At 39.6% G+C, this 16,915-nt stretch overlaps 1 protein-coding gene across 4 annotated transcripts in view; it reads left to right on the top strand.

Annotated features, from left to right (window-relative positions):
* supt3h (SPT3 homolog, SAGA and STAGA complex component) overlaps positions 1 to 16,096 on the top strand; it is a 314,077-nt gene extending 297,981 nt beyond the window's left edge. For all 4 annotated transcript variants that reach the window (XM_042333229.1, XM_042333227.1, XM_042333228.1 and 1 more), the window contains one exon: positions 15,577 to 16,096. In XM_042333229.1, the coding sequence (XP_042189163.1) occupies positions 15,577 to 15,618 (42 nt within the window). In that variant the 3' untranslated portion in view covers positions 15,619 to 16,096. The remainder of the gene's footprint in view (positions 1 to 15,576) is intronic.
* Positions 16,097 to 16,915: the final 819 nt, after the last annotated feature.

Below are 16,915 nucleotides of genomic sequence, written 5' to 3'. Positions count from 1 at the left end.
TCATTGCTCTCACAATAGCGATCATCATCGTTGCTCTCCTGTGCACTGCTTCTATGGCCCCCGTACTTTGCATTGACCAGAAACATATTCAGTATTCCAGGTGTGGCCTGAGCAGAGCATTGTAGAGAGCCAGCATTCTGGCAATCTGAACTCAACTAATTTAGCAATATAGCCCAGTATCCTGTTTACCTTGTTTGTAGCTGACTCATATGGTTTTGACATGGTGAATGATGAGTCAAATTATAGGGCTCTCAGCAAAGTCCTTATAAGGCAGTCAAGATCCATAAAAGGTCATTTTTGAGCTGAGCCCACATTGATTTGTGCTCTTTGAAGTTATACTGCATGTCAGTTTCCTGGCTAAATCTTAAAAGTGATTTTGGTTAAAAAAAAGCTCAGCCTGGTGTCTGACACATGAGGAAACCCATCACCATGCTCAAAAGTATCCAAACCAAACTGAGAATTCCATGCATCCACCTACACATAGAAATTCCAGAGACAGATTGTTGGAATGTAATCACACTCTCTCCCTGGAAGAACAATCATGTTTACCCAATTCCGGCAAGTATTGGGTGCAGATTGACAAAACGCAAGGCTTGGGGACCCCAGAGTGTGCGTTATATGCTTTCCAGCATGGACCACCCTACCCATTATAGCTTTAGCTTGCAGGGTTAATGGGAGCTGAGTGGAAACAGTCCCTGCTCCCAGAGACTGGTCTGTGCTTCCAAGTCTTTCCAATGAACCGGGCTGGAGTGTTATCATCAGTTAGTTCCAGAGAGCGGCGGCAGAATGGCTGAATTGGCTACTGATAGTGGAACGGATAGAGCGGGGAAAATGAAGCAAACAAGGTGATTTTGGACAGAGATCTTCAGTGTAATTTGCTTCAAGTTCACAAATAGTATTTATTTTACTTTTTTGGTGTTGATTCTTTGCTATTTTTGCACTGAAGCAAATTATATAAAATTGGGAAACAAAGTGTGTTTCTGGAGAAGGAGAGGCTGGAGGGATCTAGAGAAAAGCTGGGATTGGGGTCAAACAGAAACAAGTAGACTTCCTTTCTAAAACTATCACGCTCATCAACAGTGCAGTTAAATGTCACAATCGTCAAAATGAAATGCAATCTTTTTTTGCAGTGACTGAGAATCATGAAGGTATTTGGGATGTTTTCCCAGAGTGAAAGGTACAGTATAAATGTAAAATTATTGTTGCTGTATTTATTCCAGGCCATGGAAGTGGCAATTTAAAAACAAGAACAAGTTACATTTGTATAGTGCCTTTCACATCAAGAGGACATCATAAGCCGCTGGACAGTCAGAGATTTCGACCCGAGCAGGGGGTTGGGATCAGGAGGGTGGAGGGCAGGGAGGTTGGGGGTAGGAAGGTGACCAAAGGTGTGTTCGAAGAGGAGGGTCTTGAGACGTGCCTTCAAAGAGGCAAGGCAGGGAGCAAGGTAAAGGTTACTGGGATGGAGTTCTCAAGGGTGGGGGCAGATACTGCCTTAAAATTAAGATTAAATAATTGTGATAACACCACTCTGGTGACCAGGAATAAACAGCTTGAGCACCTCACTAACTAAAAACAAAAGCTATATAATTGTAAGTTGTTGCTGTTAATTAAGAAACAAAACAAGTAGAGCAATTACTATACTGCCAGTTTAGGTGGAGGTTAAAGATTCCAGGGATTATCATTAAACTGTGAGGGCAAAAGAACTTCTATTTTCCAGGCACAGGTTTCGCACAACCCTTGTTATTTTTCAGCCTCTCTCCTTAATTCAACCTTTTCAGTCCAAGGCAAACACCCTATTAACTTGTGTGCCTCTCAGGCATTTTAAAGACCTGGATCATGCCCTCTTCAATCCTCCTTTCTCCAATAAAAACAAATTCAACTCCCAATAGATTTTTCTTAATAATATAGAAACCTAAATTACAGAATTTTCCTTATATCTACTTTAATCACTCTCACAGTCACTACACTAAGCACTCGGAGATGCAACTCGCATGAAGGGCACTACTAAGTAATGATAATAAGCCTTAATAATCCTTGCATTTGATATAGCACTTTATCACATCATTGAGACGTCTCAAATAGCTTCACAGAAAATACTGTAAAGTGAACTGGCTGTATATTTTATGGTTGTCATATAAACGATACAGATAGAAATTTTTCCATTTATTATTCATTAGCTTCTGCTTCCTGCTGTCGAGAATGTTGTACATTGTGCTCAGATTTTAGCGCAACTATTAGTAGGCTTGTTTCTGAAGTTTTATAAAAGGGAATGCAGCAAAGTGGGAGTTCTATGGCCGATAATGACTTCCTGTGAGCAAATCAGTGGTCTTCAGATTTGTGTTATTGTTGAAAATGAATTCTCTGGCCCATTGTATTTGAGTGAATTTTGCAGTAAAGAGATTGTCTGGACTTTATATTATGACCCAGAGTAAGCTTATCTGAGCCACAAGTCTTGTCTGCGTTTGAAATAAATGCAGCTCACCCATCATGTCGAGGCAGTTTCAGTCTTCTTTTGAAAGTGCGGTTTATACGATAAGTAATAGTAACCTCTATGCACAACGGGGAACGATTTGTCATTAAAGAATATAACAGTTTACATTTGATATAACTATGTGCATTTGTGAGTTCAATTTGGCAGGATAAACTACCATTTGGAATGCTACCCGTAATTGGCTATTTGTCTTTTAGATGCACTGAAAAGTCTTTCCTATTGCAACTCAGGAGAGAACATCACAAATCTGTTTAAAGATAAACATCGTTCCTTTTCATTTATTCTTGCTTTCAACCCTCCCCCCTCTTCCTGCTTTGTTGGCTCTGAGCTGGACTTGAGAAACAGAGGACAGCTGAGGCAAACACTTTTCTTCCTTCCTTGCTGGCGAATCTGGAAAAAGTTCCTGGCATCCTGTCATGAATAACTTTCTTTGACACGGTTGGGCCTTTCGGACAATATTCAGACAGGAGTCAAAGGAGTTTGTACTTCCTGTCTTGCTCATAAAGCAGTTAATATAGCTGGACTTGCTTTCCTCTGGGATGTACCATATTTTGCCCTGAAGCCTTAAGTAAATGGAATATTATTTCCCTTGACAATCTTAGATGTACGTGACTTAAAAAAAACTCAATTGCTCAAAAATACTTAAAGGAATACCTATGAGTAAATTCAGTCAGCAAGCATTGCCATTCCACCTTTAGCTACACACTGTTATTTTCTAAAACTTTTGCCAAAAACACAATAATAATCCTTGCATTTGATGTAATGCCTTTCATTAAATTTGATCATAAAATATAAAATTTACAAAGTAAATATATAAATTAAAATTGATCATAAAATATAAAACATAAAAATCCCACAAAATATACTTTACAGTATATTCTGGGAAGCACTTTGAGAAGTCTCAACATCATGATAAGGCCCTTTATCAAATACAAGGATCATAATTATTATTGTCATTCACTTCATGACTGTTTGTGGGACATTGCTGTGCGCAAAATTGGCTGCCGCATTCATCCACACATCATCATGACACGTTACAATAACTCCTATGAAATGCTTTAAGACATCCTCCTAACATGAAAGGTGCTCTACCAAATGCAGCAATTTTTTTAAATTATTAGTTATTATATACTGTATCAACTAGTATCAGGTCCTGCAGATTCCTGGAAAATAGCTGTGATCAATAGTGTATATAGCCCATTTCAATGGGTTGGGGGAGAACTCTGCGTCATTTCATTTCAAGAGATTTGGTGTGATAATCAACGATCTTGTAGAATCTGTTATGAAATAGTGGAATTTCTCCTGATCATGTCAAATGGTTGATTTGATTGTCTAAAAGCAAGAGACCTGGTTCAACTTGTATCCTGTTGAGGAGCTTCAGATGCAGTCTGTAACTTTATAAAATTGTATATTTCTTCTGTCAGTCAGAATGAAGATGGTGGTAAAAATCTTTTCAAAAGAAATTAAACCACAGGCTCAATGATGCGGGCATATTGAGGAATGAAACTAGTCGATAAATATTGACTGAAATGCTGCTGTTTCATAATAGGTTCAATGCGATAAGTGTCACAATATACAATTTACATTGATATGTTGCCTTTCAAGTCACAAGGACAACTCAAAGTGCTTGTCAATGCACTTTGGGCTTGTTCAACACATTGAATCTGTCATTCAAGCTTTCACATATTTCCCCCAAGTCAGAAAACCATGGCTCTATCTTTTTAGTTTGTATCCCTTTTACTGTTATAGAACAGTAAAAATGTAACACAGTTGAGAGGGTGAAAAACTACAATTGAAGATAAATATAAAATATAAATATAATTAATGTATTTTAGTAATTCAGTCAGAGTGGAACTCGGATCGCAGCTTTAAACCCTGTGTGAAGGACCACTTTAAAACTACGACTCTCAATTTGGTATATAAAAAAAAGCAGCTTCCCACATCTGCTCATAATTTATTTTCCTTTCCATTCTACAAGCATAAACAGTTAATTCTGGAAACATTGACGTGTTAACGCTCAGATCCCTCGCAGTCTCAGAGCTGCTGGAACGGCTGCAGCCTGAACCAAAATGCTTTCTTTCTTCTATCCAGGAAGGAACTTTTTGTTGCGATATGCCTCTATTACTTCCCCTGCAACATCCGCATATTATAAACTCACCGAGACAGATTTTGGACTCCCAACCCGTTTCTAATTAAGTAGAGTATCATTTCAGTTGTATATATATTGCCTCCAAACTGCCATAGGAAATATTAGTCATCTCTTAATGTTTTAAAAACATTTTATTTGTGTTGCAGTGTTCAATTGGACTTCCTCTCAGTGCTAGACTTACAAGATCAAAGATAGGCTTAGTGCAGTGCAAACCAAAACAAGATTTTCTCCTTCTGAACTGTTGTGGTTAAGTACAGTGTGCTTTCTCCAGTGAATATAATTTTTTCTGTGTGATATGCTTTCCTTAAGTTGGCGTCTGAGAAATCTTAATATACATACATTATACAATGCGTTCACAAATACATACATTATATGGTTTATGGATTCCAGGTTATTTGGAATAGAATGAAAGCTAATGGCACATCCTGTCTTTGCCTTTTGTAGTTTGCCAACCAGTATCCAAGCCAGGAATTTCCCTTCTTAGGGGCAGGGCTCCCTGCACTGTTCCTAAAGAAAAGCTTTGAATGTCTTGGCCTTTCAGCGCAGCTTAATTTATATTGCAAAGATTTGAAGAAAGTGGAAGAATAAATGGGCAAAATGGAAATAAAAAGGGTTCCTCATAGTCTTGCACATGAGGTTCGGCTGACATTTCGAAGAGTGGGAAGAAAATTCAAGTGAGGAAAGGAATAAGTACCAAACTCTTAGACCAACACAAATATGCGATTTGAAATTTGCATGGCGAATAGGCAGCGTTTGTCCATTTTGCCAGATTCTTTGATGTGAAAAATGAATAGAATGCTACACATCATGGTTTATGAATGTTGCAGAAAATAACGATTTCTGTTTAACCTGCACTTCGCCATTTCATTTTTTATAGTCTGGTCTTTATTTCCAGTTTTGTTATACTGCTGATTCCTTATATTAAATACAGATTACAGTGTTGCTGTGCACAGCTTTAACCTTAATGCTGCATTTATTCCGCAGGGTTTGCGTTGATTCCATGCGGTTTGCAATCAATCGATGCTGAGTGTCTTGTGTAACTGTGGTTCAGATAGACAACCTAACATTGATTTTATTTGTGGCTCATGATTTGAATCAGTATCCACAACTGAAGCATTGACTCCAGGATTACTTGCGCTTGTCTTTGAGTTGGAATGTTGTGCATTCAAGCCCCACACTGGAACTTTAAACTCACAGTCCAGGCTGACACTCAATACAGTGCTCGGGAGGTGGGCATTGCATTGTCAATGGTGCTGTACTTCAGATGGGACGTTAGTTAAACATCTCTTGGCACTATTTGAAAAGAAGAGGGTTCGACTTTTTTCCCTGTTTCCTGGCCAACAATCCCTCAAATAAAAGTGGTCAATCACTTCATGGCTGTTAGTGGGACACCACTGTGTGTATACTGGCTGTCACGTTCACCTGTGATATTACTACAGTCATTCCATTAAATGAATGCTAGTGATATTTGCTACAGTTTTAAACTTTCAAATGATCCATCCAAACTCTTAGGTCTCTGGCTTGACCAGTCATGTAACCCATCTACCCCTACCCTCCACTCCTTCTGATCCCAACCCACAGCTCGGGTCCAAATCCCTGACTGTCTTGTGCCTTGAGACCTCCTCCCTATGTGAAAGGCACTATACAAATATAATTTGTTGATGTAAGTTTACATTGCACACACTGATGTTTAATCAATTCATTATTACAGTAAAAAAGCTACTCACACCTCTGGTAACTTTAACATGATATTAACCTTAACTTACTACGATAAATATTAAATATAAAATATAAACATATTCGAACTTTCCCTATGCTTAGCTTGCCATCCCTTTGCTCTTGTCCTGTTTTCTCCTTTTTAACTATTAACAGATTATTTACTTTTCTTCCCGTTCCAACCATCTTATAACATTTTCTCTAACTTTGAAGTGTATCTCTTCATCTGTTCTTCACCGAATGTATATTTTTGTAGATGTGACCAGGTCAGTCTTTGAATCTAATATCACATGAAACCAGTAAACAGGAGCAGTGAATGAATACACTAGTCGGTGTTTCACATACAGTTGATGCCCTGGTCTATAATGTTAGCCGTGTAGTTGTGGCTGTTAAATTCCAGCAGTACCCCAATATACTTTCTGGGGTCCCCAAATTGTGCCTAATACTCTTCCGAATCAGGTAAACGATCCATCTCTTCAAGGAAAAAATCTTGTTCCATTCTACACCCAGCAAAATATAGGTATAGGTAGCATACATGTGTCTGGTTAGGATACTTTTAACCAAGGCAATGGGTTTCTGCATGTGTCAGGCATCTAGCTGACCAAACATTGTGTGTAAGCTATTCCATGGCACTCTGAGGGTTAATTGTTTTCTGTATGTGTCATCCTACAAAACCTCATCAGTTCTCAGTTTACCTCACACAATCATGAAAGGAAATCATTTTAAAAAAAACGTCTGGCCGTATAAACTAAAAGTGCCCACTACTTGTGTCAGGACTCTTTATTATTGCTTTAGGCGGCAATAAAATAACTATTTTTATAAAGCAGCAGAGCAGCTAGAGCCTGGAGGTAGGAAACAAAAAGCACGTTGACTGACGTAATGAAAAATGTTCGCTTCCCTCACATGGATGCCAGGCAAAGGAATAGAGATGCCTACAAAATACACAGTTACTACACTTTACGTTACTGTAAAACTGTGAGGGGCTTTGAAACATCCTCCCAAAGTGAAAGATGTTCTATCAAATGCAAGAATGATCATTATTATAAAAAACTGACGGAAGGAAATGATTGGAAGATGGCAATCTACCTTCAACCCTCCGATGGTATGTTTGAGCGTCACTTTGCTTTGTGACGTTATCTGAATCATCAATCACATCACAGATTTGTAAATGTTCCCTGTTATCTATGAAATGAAATGGGACTTGATTAGGTGACCTGTAAATCTTCAGGGTAAACATTTGTTTTAAAAATAGCTTAACTCATTTTAAGAAGCAAAGTAATCTCAGCAGAAATCCTTATACTTAAAATACCTGTTAGTATCTTCCTTTGTCTATGGCTATTTATGAATTAATGTGCATTAAAGCTTGTTGTTAGGACAAGCTTAAAATACAGCGTTTTGGGTGAAAAATATTTTTAGAATATATGATATGCATTAAAATGAATAAACCCTTTCACACCATTCCTAAAACAAAGTGCCAAGAATACAATAATAACAATTTGCAATTTATATTTCACCCTTCATGGTAGTGTTTCAGAGCACTTAACACTGGCGGAGCCTGATGCCGAGCTGGGGATAACGTGACCGAAAGCACGGTCTAAGAGGAAGATCTTCAGGCATGATCTGAAAGGAGGAGGAGGCAAGGCGAAGGGATTGAGGAAAAGACTTCCAAAGTTTTGGGGTATAGTGGCTGAAAATACGGCCGCCAATGGTGTAGCGGAGGGGACAAGGAACAAGCAAGAGGCCTGAATCAGCTGAGTGGCGGGCGGTGGAGTGGGAAGTAAGCAGGTCAAAGAAGTAAGCAGGTGCCAGGGCATGAAACGATGTGTAGGATTATGTGAGGATCTTGAAATTGATCCATTCTGTGATAGGGAGCCAGTGGATCCTGACAAGGACTGATGTGATGGGGTACAGAGTTTAGAGTTGGTGTGTATACAGGTGGACGGAATTTTGAATTAGTTGGATTTTGTGGTTAGTGGAGCTTGGGAAACCATAAAGGATGACATTGGAATAATCAAGGCAGAAAGTGATAAGCATGAACAAGAGTTTTAGCTGCGTTGGGTGTGAGGTATAGTCACAGGCGGGCAATTTGACCGAGGTGGAGGAAAGCTGTCCTCGTCCTGGACTGGATGTGGGGTAGGAAGGAAAGATCCTGACATCCATCCTGACATCTGGGTTACACACATATCGTAGGGATAGATTGGGGAGGCTAGAGCCACAGGAGAGAAGATGTTGACAGGAGCCAAGGGTGGCTTCCGTCATGTCGACATTCAACTGTAGCAAGTTTTCAGAATACTTAGAGCTAAAGGGTCCCTTGTTCTAATCCAGGCCTCGAACACTCAAAACTCTGAATCAAGTGCTTAAAATTTAAAACAAAAAACACATTGTTCCCTTTTCGCCAAATGAACTGTGGTGTTAAGGGATGATATGAGTCAAACAGATTATTCAAGGGCATGGCTAAAATGCATTTTCTGGCATAAACTGTGGCACAGAATTGAAATCAGGAGGAGCAGCATTCATTTGAGAAAGAGATTGAACTCTTTGTATTCACAATTTTGATCTGATGAACATTGTAATTTTTAGTTTAAAAAAATAAGGGATCAATTACTGGTGATAATTGAAAAGGTTTCTGCATTAATAATTCAAATGGGGGGAGATTTACTTTTGCAGCTTCCTGTGATCACTAGAACTGATCCCAATGGACGGTTTCCTATATTAATCTGATTTATGTGCAGTTCTGTTGCATCCGTATCCACAGGAGATGATATGTGATCCTCATGTCTCTTTCAATTTCCAAGGCTGTTACTTATAGGCATATTCTTTCCAGGAGCAGTGAAGTGCAGGATTCAGGATAAGTGCTCACGTAGTACACAGTCGATAAAGAAGAGACAGTAAGGGATATGGACTGTGTCCAGTTTACCAACCAGATATAATGAAATGGAGAGGACAGTATTATAGTAACAATATACTACACCGGGAAACAAGATGCTTTTATATACAGTGTTTTTAAAGTCTCCGTGATCGTCTTCTCTCTTCCTAATTTTGTTCTTCTAAATGGTTTCCTCTTCTGGTTGTTTATCTCATGTTCTCTTCATGATAAGTGTCTTAGTTCCTCCCACATTTTGTCAGGATAACACTCTGCGTCTGTTCCTATCATATCATTTCATCGTGCCCCCACCCACCCCCCAAACGCACACTAAGAAAATGACGATTTACAGACAAAGGTAACTCACAGCAGTGAACAGGAAAATTTGTGTCGAGGAAAATGTCATTCATTTAAGCTGATTTTAATCAAATGTCTGACCTGGTGAGTGGACTTTCTCTCCATCTGATAAGACAAGCAGCCCTGCCCTGACAGCTTTACAGTCCCTCAGTATCTGGGACCAGTGAGTCAGACAGGGAATTAGTCACTGAACAAAGAAATCATCACATCCCTTTGCTCTGTTTTCCTGCGTCAATTACAGAATGTCAACACTCACTATCCAATTGGCATAGTTAAATTTTATTGCCATCACCTTTAACCTCAGGCTCTTGCACTTCTGTTTGCTCTGGTAACGTTCACTTATTGTTGTTAAAGATGCTACATTGATGAAAGTGCCAATCTCAGCAGCAACGTTGGGTGGAACACAGATCTGAAACTCTGTCTGGTTTGGATACTCTTTGGCATGGTTTCTGCATTTAGATAATCGGCTGACCATAAAAATACCCAGGGTACAGCTTTTGTGGGTGTAGGATTTACTGCTATATACAGGTGCATATCAAAATTTGCGCCACCATAGCCAAGTCTGAACTTGTAACTTACCTGACATCCATACCCATGTACTTTCGAATCAGTGAAGCTACATAGCAATCAGGAGCACTTGTCAGTGCTGAAACCCAGTGTATCACAGTTCTGGTAAAGTAAGGGGCCAAAGTAGATCCATGCTATAAATGAACCATCATTCAACCCGGACACATTCTACTAGCAATAATACTTGCATTTGATTGCACAACTTTGTGCAAAGTCACCCAGCTTGGTTGCCAGGTGCAGGCAGGTTCCCACACAACATGCAGTAAGTGGAGTCAATAGAGACCTGGTGAACCAGAAGTCGGATATGAGTTAAGTAAACCCAGATCAATATTTTAGGATGGAACAAAACAGTAGAACAAGAGGACATAGTTTAGAGTTGTAAATGGCAATTTCAGGACAGATACTAGGAAGTTTTTCTTTACTAAGAGTTTTTCTTTACCAATGGCTCCACTCACCAGGTCAGACATTTTAATAACTGGAACAGATTACCATGAAAGGTATTTGAGACCAGGACACTGGACTCTTTAAAAGCAGCGTGATACAATGATGAGAGGGACAGTGGGTGTTCTGGAATGACGAGATTGGATTGGCCAAAAGGTATTCTTCATCTATTCTTCATCCAATCTTGTGCGTTCCTGCACACTAAAAATGACTGCCTTCAGGGTGTTCGATAATATCACTTTCTGTCTGATGTGCACATCACAACCAGACGTGATGTCAGCAGTGACCTGATGGTCTGGAAGTTGGCCGTTTTTTCAGCACAGTTACCGACCAGCACATGGGTACCAAATCAACTGGCTGCCCAAATGCGCAGTGAAACCCTCATTATAACCATAACAACAACAAAATTACATTTGTTTAGCGCCTTTCACGTTGGGAGGACGTCCCAAGGCGCTGACAGGCTGGGATTGCTTGGATTTGAAGTGCCACATTATATAACCTCACTGTATCTCAGCTTTCCTCAGCTTTTGTATGTTATCAAAAAAAGTATTGTGGAAAATTATATATTTCAGCTTGTTGTCTGAAATTGGTAACCTTTGATGAGTTAGCTTGTCATCTAAGTTTTATTTTCTCCACAAAATGCATTTGAAAGATTGATTATGTTTTAATCTGCATGATTAAGTACATTTAGCATAATGTTTGTAGTGAACCCGAGACCACCTCCATCTGCTTTTGGGCAGTTTTCCAAGCAGATATTTTACTGTCGATGCTCAAGCTGGTGTCCCTTTGAGTTGCAATGAGAGGTTTTAAATGCAGGCATAAATCCTACACATGGCAAGTTTTATGAGTCAGAAATTCTTGGCTGTTTGATCTAAAGTTTAGGTTGTTGCCTGGTGTGACAAGTCAAAATCTTTGATTTGATTCAATGTTCAAATTAAGCTGTTATTCTGTATTGCTGATAGACGTATGCATGTGTGACACTTAGGCTAATGAAGTCAAACTGGTTTACCTCTGCCAATGACTCAATGATTAAAATACATCAGTGTAGCTCTTAGCGTGTCCCATATATAGTAAATAACAAATTTATCTGGAGGATTACTGGCCAAGACACCAGGAGAAACTCCCTTATCTTTTCAGTTAGTGTCATCAAAGAGTACTCATGGAATCTTTAGCATCTATGCAAACTGAACAGGCAGACAGGACTTTGGATTAACATCTCATCCAAAGGCTAGGACTTTCAACACTGCAGTGCTCCCCAAATGTTGCACTGGAATGTCAGCCCTGACCATAAAAGAGAAGTTTCATACAGACCAGAAGGTTGCATGAGTTAAAGAGGTGCTAAAACTGATCTCAATGCCTTGGGAGTAAGAATATCAGCCTGGATTCCTGTTCATCATTGTTATTAAGTAACCCTTGCCAGACAGTTTGCATGTGTAGATGTCAGGTGAGGACAGGATTGAGTTCAGTTATAATACTCTCCGCAGTCAAATAGCTTGGCAACAAGGATGCTCTTGACTCGAATATGAACTGTAGTCACTTTGGCAAGGTACTGGAGCTAATCCTGGCATCCACTGAAGTGTATTCCTACATGAATCAATGCCTTCAGGAGAGGAGAGAATGGGGATAGAAAAGTTTTTTTAAAAAATCCGTAAACACTAATCTGTTTTATAATGATAATCATTATAAGACCTTATCACATTGTTGAGACGTCACAAAACGCTTCACAGGATTTTCCTGTGATACGCAATGAGTGTAGTGACAGGTGGTTTAACCTCCAACCTTCTGGTCTGTATAAAACTTTTAGTTCATGGTCAGCGCTGACTCTCCAGTACAGTACTTGGAGAGCACTGCCGTGTTGAAGGTCATGTCCTTTGGATGAGATGTTAATCTGAGGCAATAGGTGAATGCAGCGGCCAGTTTTCACACAGCAATGAAATGCTGGAATGAGTGACCATGGAATGAGTGACCAATTTTATCTGGGGGATTGTTGCCACAACATTGGGAGAAACTCTCTTTTCCAAAAGCTCCATAGGATCCTTAACATCCACCTGAACAGGCAGATGGGATCTTGGTTTAACATCTCATCCAAAAGATACAACGCTCCTCAAATGTTCACATTAAAAGTTTGTATGTTATATCTGATTTAGAATAGGAAATGTTCAAGAGATGGAGTCAATGAGGCCTGAGAAAACAAATGTTATGCTGTCTCTAATAAGGATAAATATATCTTTGATGTTGCTGGGAAACCTTTACTCCTGAGAGGTCCCAGAGACGATATATTTGGTACACCAAAGGTTAAAAGTGTTGACTTTCAGTAAGCTTACTTTTGGAAGGTATTGAGTGCCTGGAGTGCTTACCAACAATCTGTGCCTGACAAAAAGGAAAATGTGAACAAATGAACAAGAAAAACTGAATTTATTGTACAGAAAAATAGCTGGAATATTCTCACATTCAAGGGCTGTTATTACTATAAGATTGTACCACAGATGTTTTTATGTGTTATATATACATTTGGTTTTAATATTTTGAATTTATTGTTTCGTATTGCAGTTTAATTGGAAATAAATATAATATAGGGCCATCTTGTGACAACAGTCAGTGGTTTAGGTCCTTAAAATTAAACCCAGTGCTCAGGGTGGTCAGGTCGTCCCTGACCTAATTTCCTGCATTCAGTAATCTGGACGACCCCTTTTGTGGTGTTTCGCACAGTTGCAGAGACGAGAGGAAACCTTTCTCAATATGCGCATTATGCACCAGCTGCTGGAAATGTGCCGTACTACTGGTATATCCCCTCAGTGTGAACACACTATAAAAGGGCAAGTTATAACAACACCTGCCTGTAGTTTAGTCTGTTACCCGCAGGTCTTGACAGCACTGTCAACCATACTGAACAGCATTTGTTAGCCTGGTTCAAGATTTTGTAAATAGTGAGCAGATTGCAGTATTACAAGTGGGGCAATCATTAGCTCTGGGGATTCCAGCAATGAAAGCCAGACTATGGGTAGGGTACAGCTCCTGTGTCATAGGAGACAGAGATCTACTTACAGGAACAGTTATGAAGGAGAAACCCATACATAAGAAAATCAAATCTGTCACACAAAGAAACATCTCGGCTCATTGTATGCGCTTTCCTTAGAGGACTTAAGAGATTCCAGGAGATGGCGGTTAGCCAATTGTTCAACTATCAGTCACAGATTCATTGAAACGCATGCACCTCTTCTGAACCATACATGTTGAAGCTTTCAATAAGTGACCCTTTACTCTCAAAATTCAAACATCAGAGAATATCAAAGCCTTTAACCTTCAGTGTTGAGCGTGGAATGTTTGCCCACAAATACACATTCACTACACTTCACAGAAAACTCCTTGGGTCTCTTACAGACATTTTTGACACCTTAGGTGCTAGATCAAATGCAAGAATGATTATTTTATATCAATGACACTATAAACATATGGAGCCATTTCAATCGGTAAAAGTAGTATAAAACGTTATTTAAAAATTATAGCACTAAGTATGTGTTTTGAGAGTGTTATAATCCTTTCCTAAATTCCGGATTCTGTGGAGCTATATTTTATATTGGCTTAATTACTTGCTTTACATTATTATTTTGTTTGAAATTGAGTTCATTTTAGGAGCTTTTTTCATATGGATAAATGGTGCAAATATAATACAACAACAAGATTTCATTTATAGAGCGCCTTTCACGTCGAGAGGACGTCCCAAGGCACTGGACAGTTGGGTCGGGACCCGAGCAGGGGGGAAATGGTCAGGGTGAGGTAGTATCTAAAGGTTGCACAAAATGAATAGATATGTAGTAAACCAAATATCATGAGGAGAAATTCTAAGCAAATCTGAATAATACATGGTCTGCAGTGAAAAGGTTAACTGGGATAGGATTATGGAACTAAGCCTGGCCTACAGGGTTATGTTTCAGACCAGCAAATGGCATATGATTTTCAGAGGTTGTGTTTATGTGTCTGTGTATTTAGTTACATATTCATTTCTCCAGGGGAGGGGTGAAGATAAATAACTTTTCAAATTTATGTTTTAGATCTAACTTGGCAGACATTTGAGATTTTAAGTAGAATTACAAAGATCATTACAGCACAGAAATAGGCCATTCAGCCCAACTAGTCTGTGGCAGTGTTTATACTTCACCTGAAATCCCAATCCTCCATATCCCCTTTCCTGCATGTATGCAGCATTTTTGGGGAGTCAGTTCAGTGTCTGACACATGAAGAAATCCATCACCATGCTTAATAGTATCCAAACCAAACTGAGAATTCCATGTTTAGGGAAATTCCTGTGTATTGGAATGGACGAAGCATGCTCTTCCAGGAGGCCTCATTCTTGGTACCTAATTCTGGAGAGTATTTGGTGCAGGTTGGCCAAAGCCAAGGCTTGGGGATCCTAGAGTATGAGTTGGGGTAGTTCTAACCAGCCAAAACCACATAGTTTACCGTTGAAAGCAATGTTTGGCAAGCTTCCTGCTACTTCTCCAGCTAGGAAAGCCCATTAGGACTTTGGCTTGGTGTTCACTGTACGAAGAGATGTAACATTTAAACTAACCTGCTGAAATTTCTTCAAATGTATGTTCATGTATTTTATTGATGAAGTTTAATCTGTTTTATGTAAATCAAGCATAAGACCCATTATTAACATTATGACCCCCACCCCGGGGAGGGGGGTTCATGTTGGGTGAGCCTTATTGGTGGTCAACTTTGATGCTTGTTTTACGTAGCATCCTGAATTAATAATAATCCTTGCATTTGATATAGCGCCTTATCACATCTTCGAGACATCTCAAAGCGCTTCACAGGATATACTGTAAAGTGAATTGACTATATTTTGTGGACAAAATGCAAAATGTATTTTACAATACTTAAAGTATTAATTTCTAGATGAATGTTCCTGAGACATTACAAAATATTCATGAAGGTAATGTGATTATATTGAATGCTAACTATGTTTTTTTCTCCCCCAAACAGAGTGCTTACCGCAGAACTGGAATGGCATTCCTGGCCTGCTGAAGGGGGAAAGAACAAGAAGGTTGTTGTTGCTTGAAAATGAAGCTGATCCAAAAAAACAAGGCTGTGTCAGCACAACGTATGTGTGTTTGCCTGTGTGTGTTGTTGAGGGGGTGGGAAGGAAGAGGAAGGGCAGGGACAACTGTGACAAGCCAGTGAACTGCACCCTATCATTAATCCTGTTTACTTGGTGGAATGTTATACTTAATTAAAGGCAGGATGGATGCTTGGCTTGCATGTAGGTGGGAGGAACGCAGATCATGAGCTGAAGGTTCACATCCGCAACTGTGTTGCAGCATTTAAACAGAATGAAAAGCATTTTTACAACCAGCTGTAGTGCCGTCCAGGATTTGACATTCCTATCATATGTAGTCTAAATGAGTGTAACTGTAGACCTTTTTTTCTTGTACCATCTTTGAATGGCGTAAAATAAAGTCTGAGAGAACGTCTTTATTTCTCTGATTAAAATGGAGTAATGTAATACTGCAAGCTTGTCTTTTGTCAAACAAGCCTAAATTGTCAACAGCATGAAGGATGGTCTTGCAGAGCTTCACTTTATACTGTTTGTATTATGTTACAATACACATATTTATGCCACCTAGACAAAATTTCCCTGTGCCTCAAATGGACTCTCCCTGGAGGGACACATCCTGGCTACTTATACGGAGTATTAGGCCCAGGTGGGCAAAAATCAAAGCTTAGGGACTGCGAGGTGTTGGGGTACTGCTGGAATTTAAGCAGCTAAATCCCGTAAACTTTCGCTGTTGAAAGCACTGTTTGGCAAGCTTACTGCTGCTTGTCCAACTAGGACCACCCTACCTTTAGGGCTTTGGCTTGCGGAAATAACAGGAGGTGAGTGGGAAGAATCCCTGCTTCCAGTGACTGCTCTGCCCTTCCAAGTCCTTCAGATGAGCCAGGCTGGCTGTGCTAAGGAGAAGAAAATTGGCCGGGAATCCCGCTTCTGATGATCACCCAGAAACCTCCTCTGGAAGGGCCGTTAGTGGAAATCGGCTAAGTTTAGGATCATTCTTGGCTGCGATGGTGCCTGTAGCCGAGTACTCTGCCAAAACCAACACAAAGAAAGGCCATTTGACAGACGTAACCAGAGGGTGCCTGTCATCCATAGAATTATACCCCAATAGGAGGCAACACAAGGATTTTAAGCACCTTCAGGAGAGGAGAGGAAAAGGGATAAAACTCAAAGAAGCATTGGCAGGGAAGAAAGCCCTAAAGAACCTAACTTTGGAACAATTGATTTTATAATATAATTGAAAAAAGTTCAATAATAATATTCCTTGCA

Source organism: Callorhinchus milii, unplaced genomic scaffold, assembly GCF_018977255.1.
Source record: "Callorhinchus milii isolate IMCB2004 unplaced genomic scaffold, IMCB_Cmil_1.0 Scaffold3, whole genome shotgun sequence".
Taxonomy (NCBI): Eukaryota; Metazoa; Chordata; class Chondrichthyes; order Chimaeriformes; family Callorhinchidae; genus Callorhinchus; species Callorhinchus milii.
The sequence above is the reverse complement of the archived record's forward strand: the minus strand, read 5'-3'. Positions and strand labels throughout refer to the sequence as shown.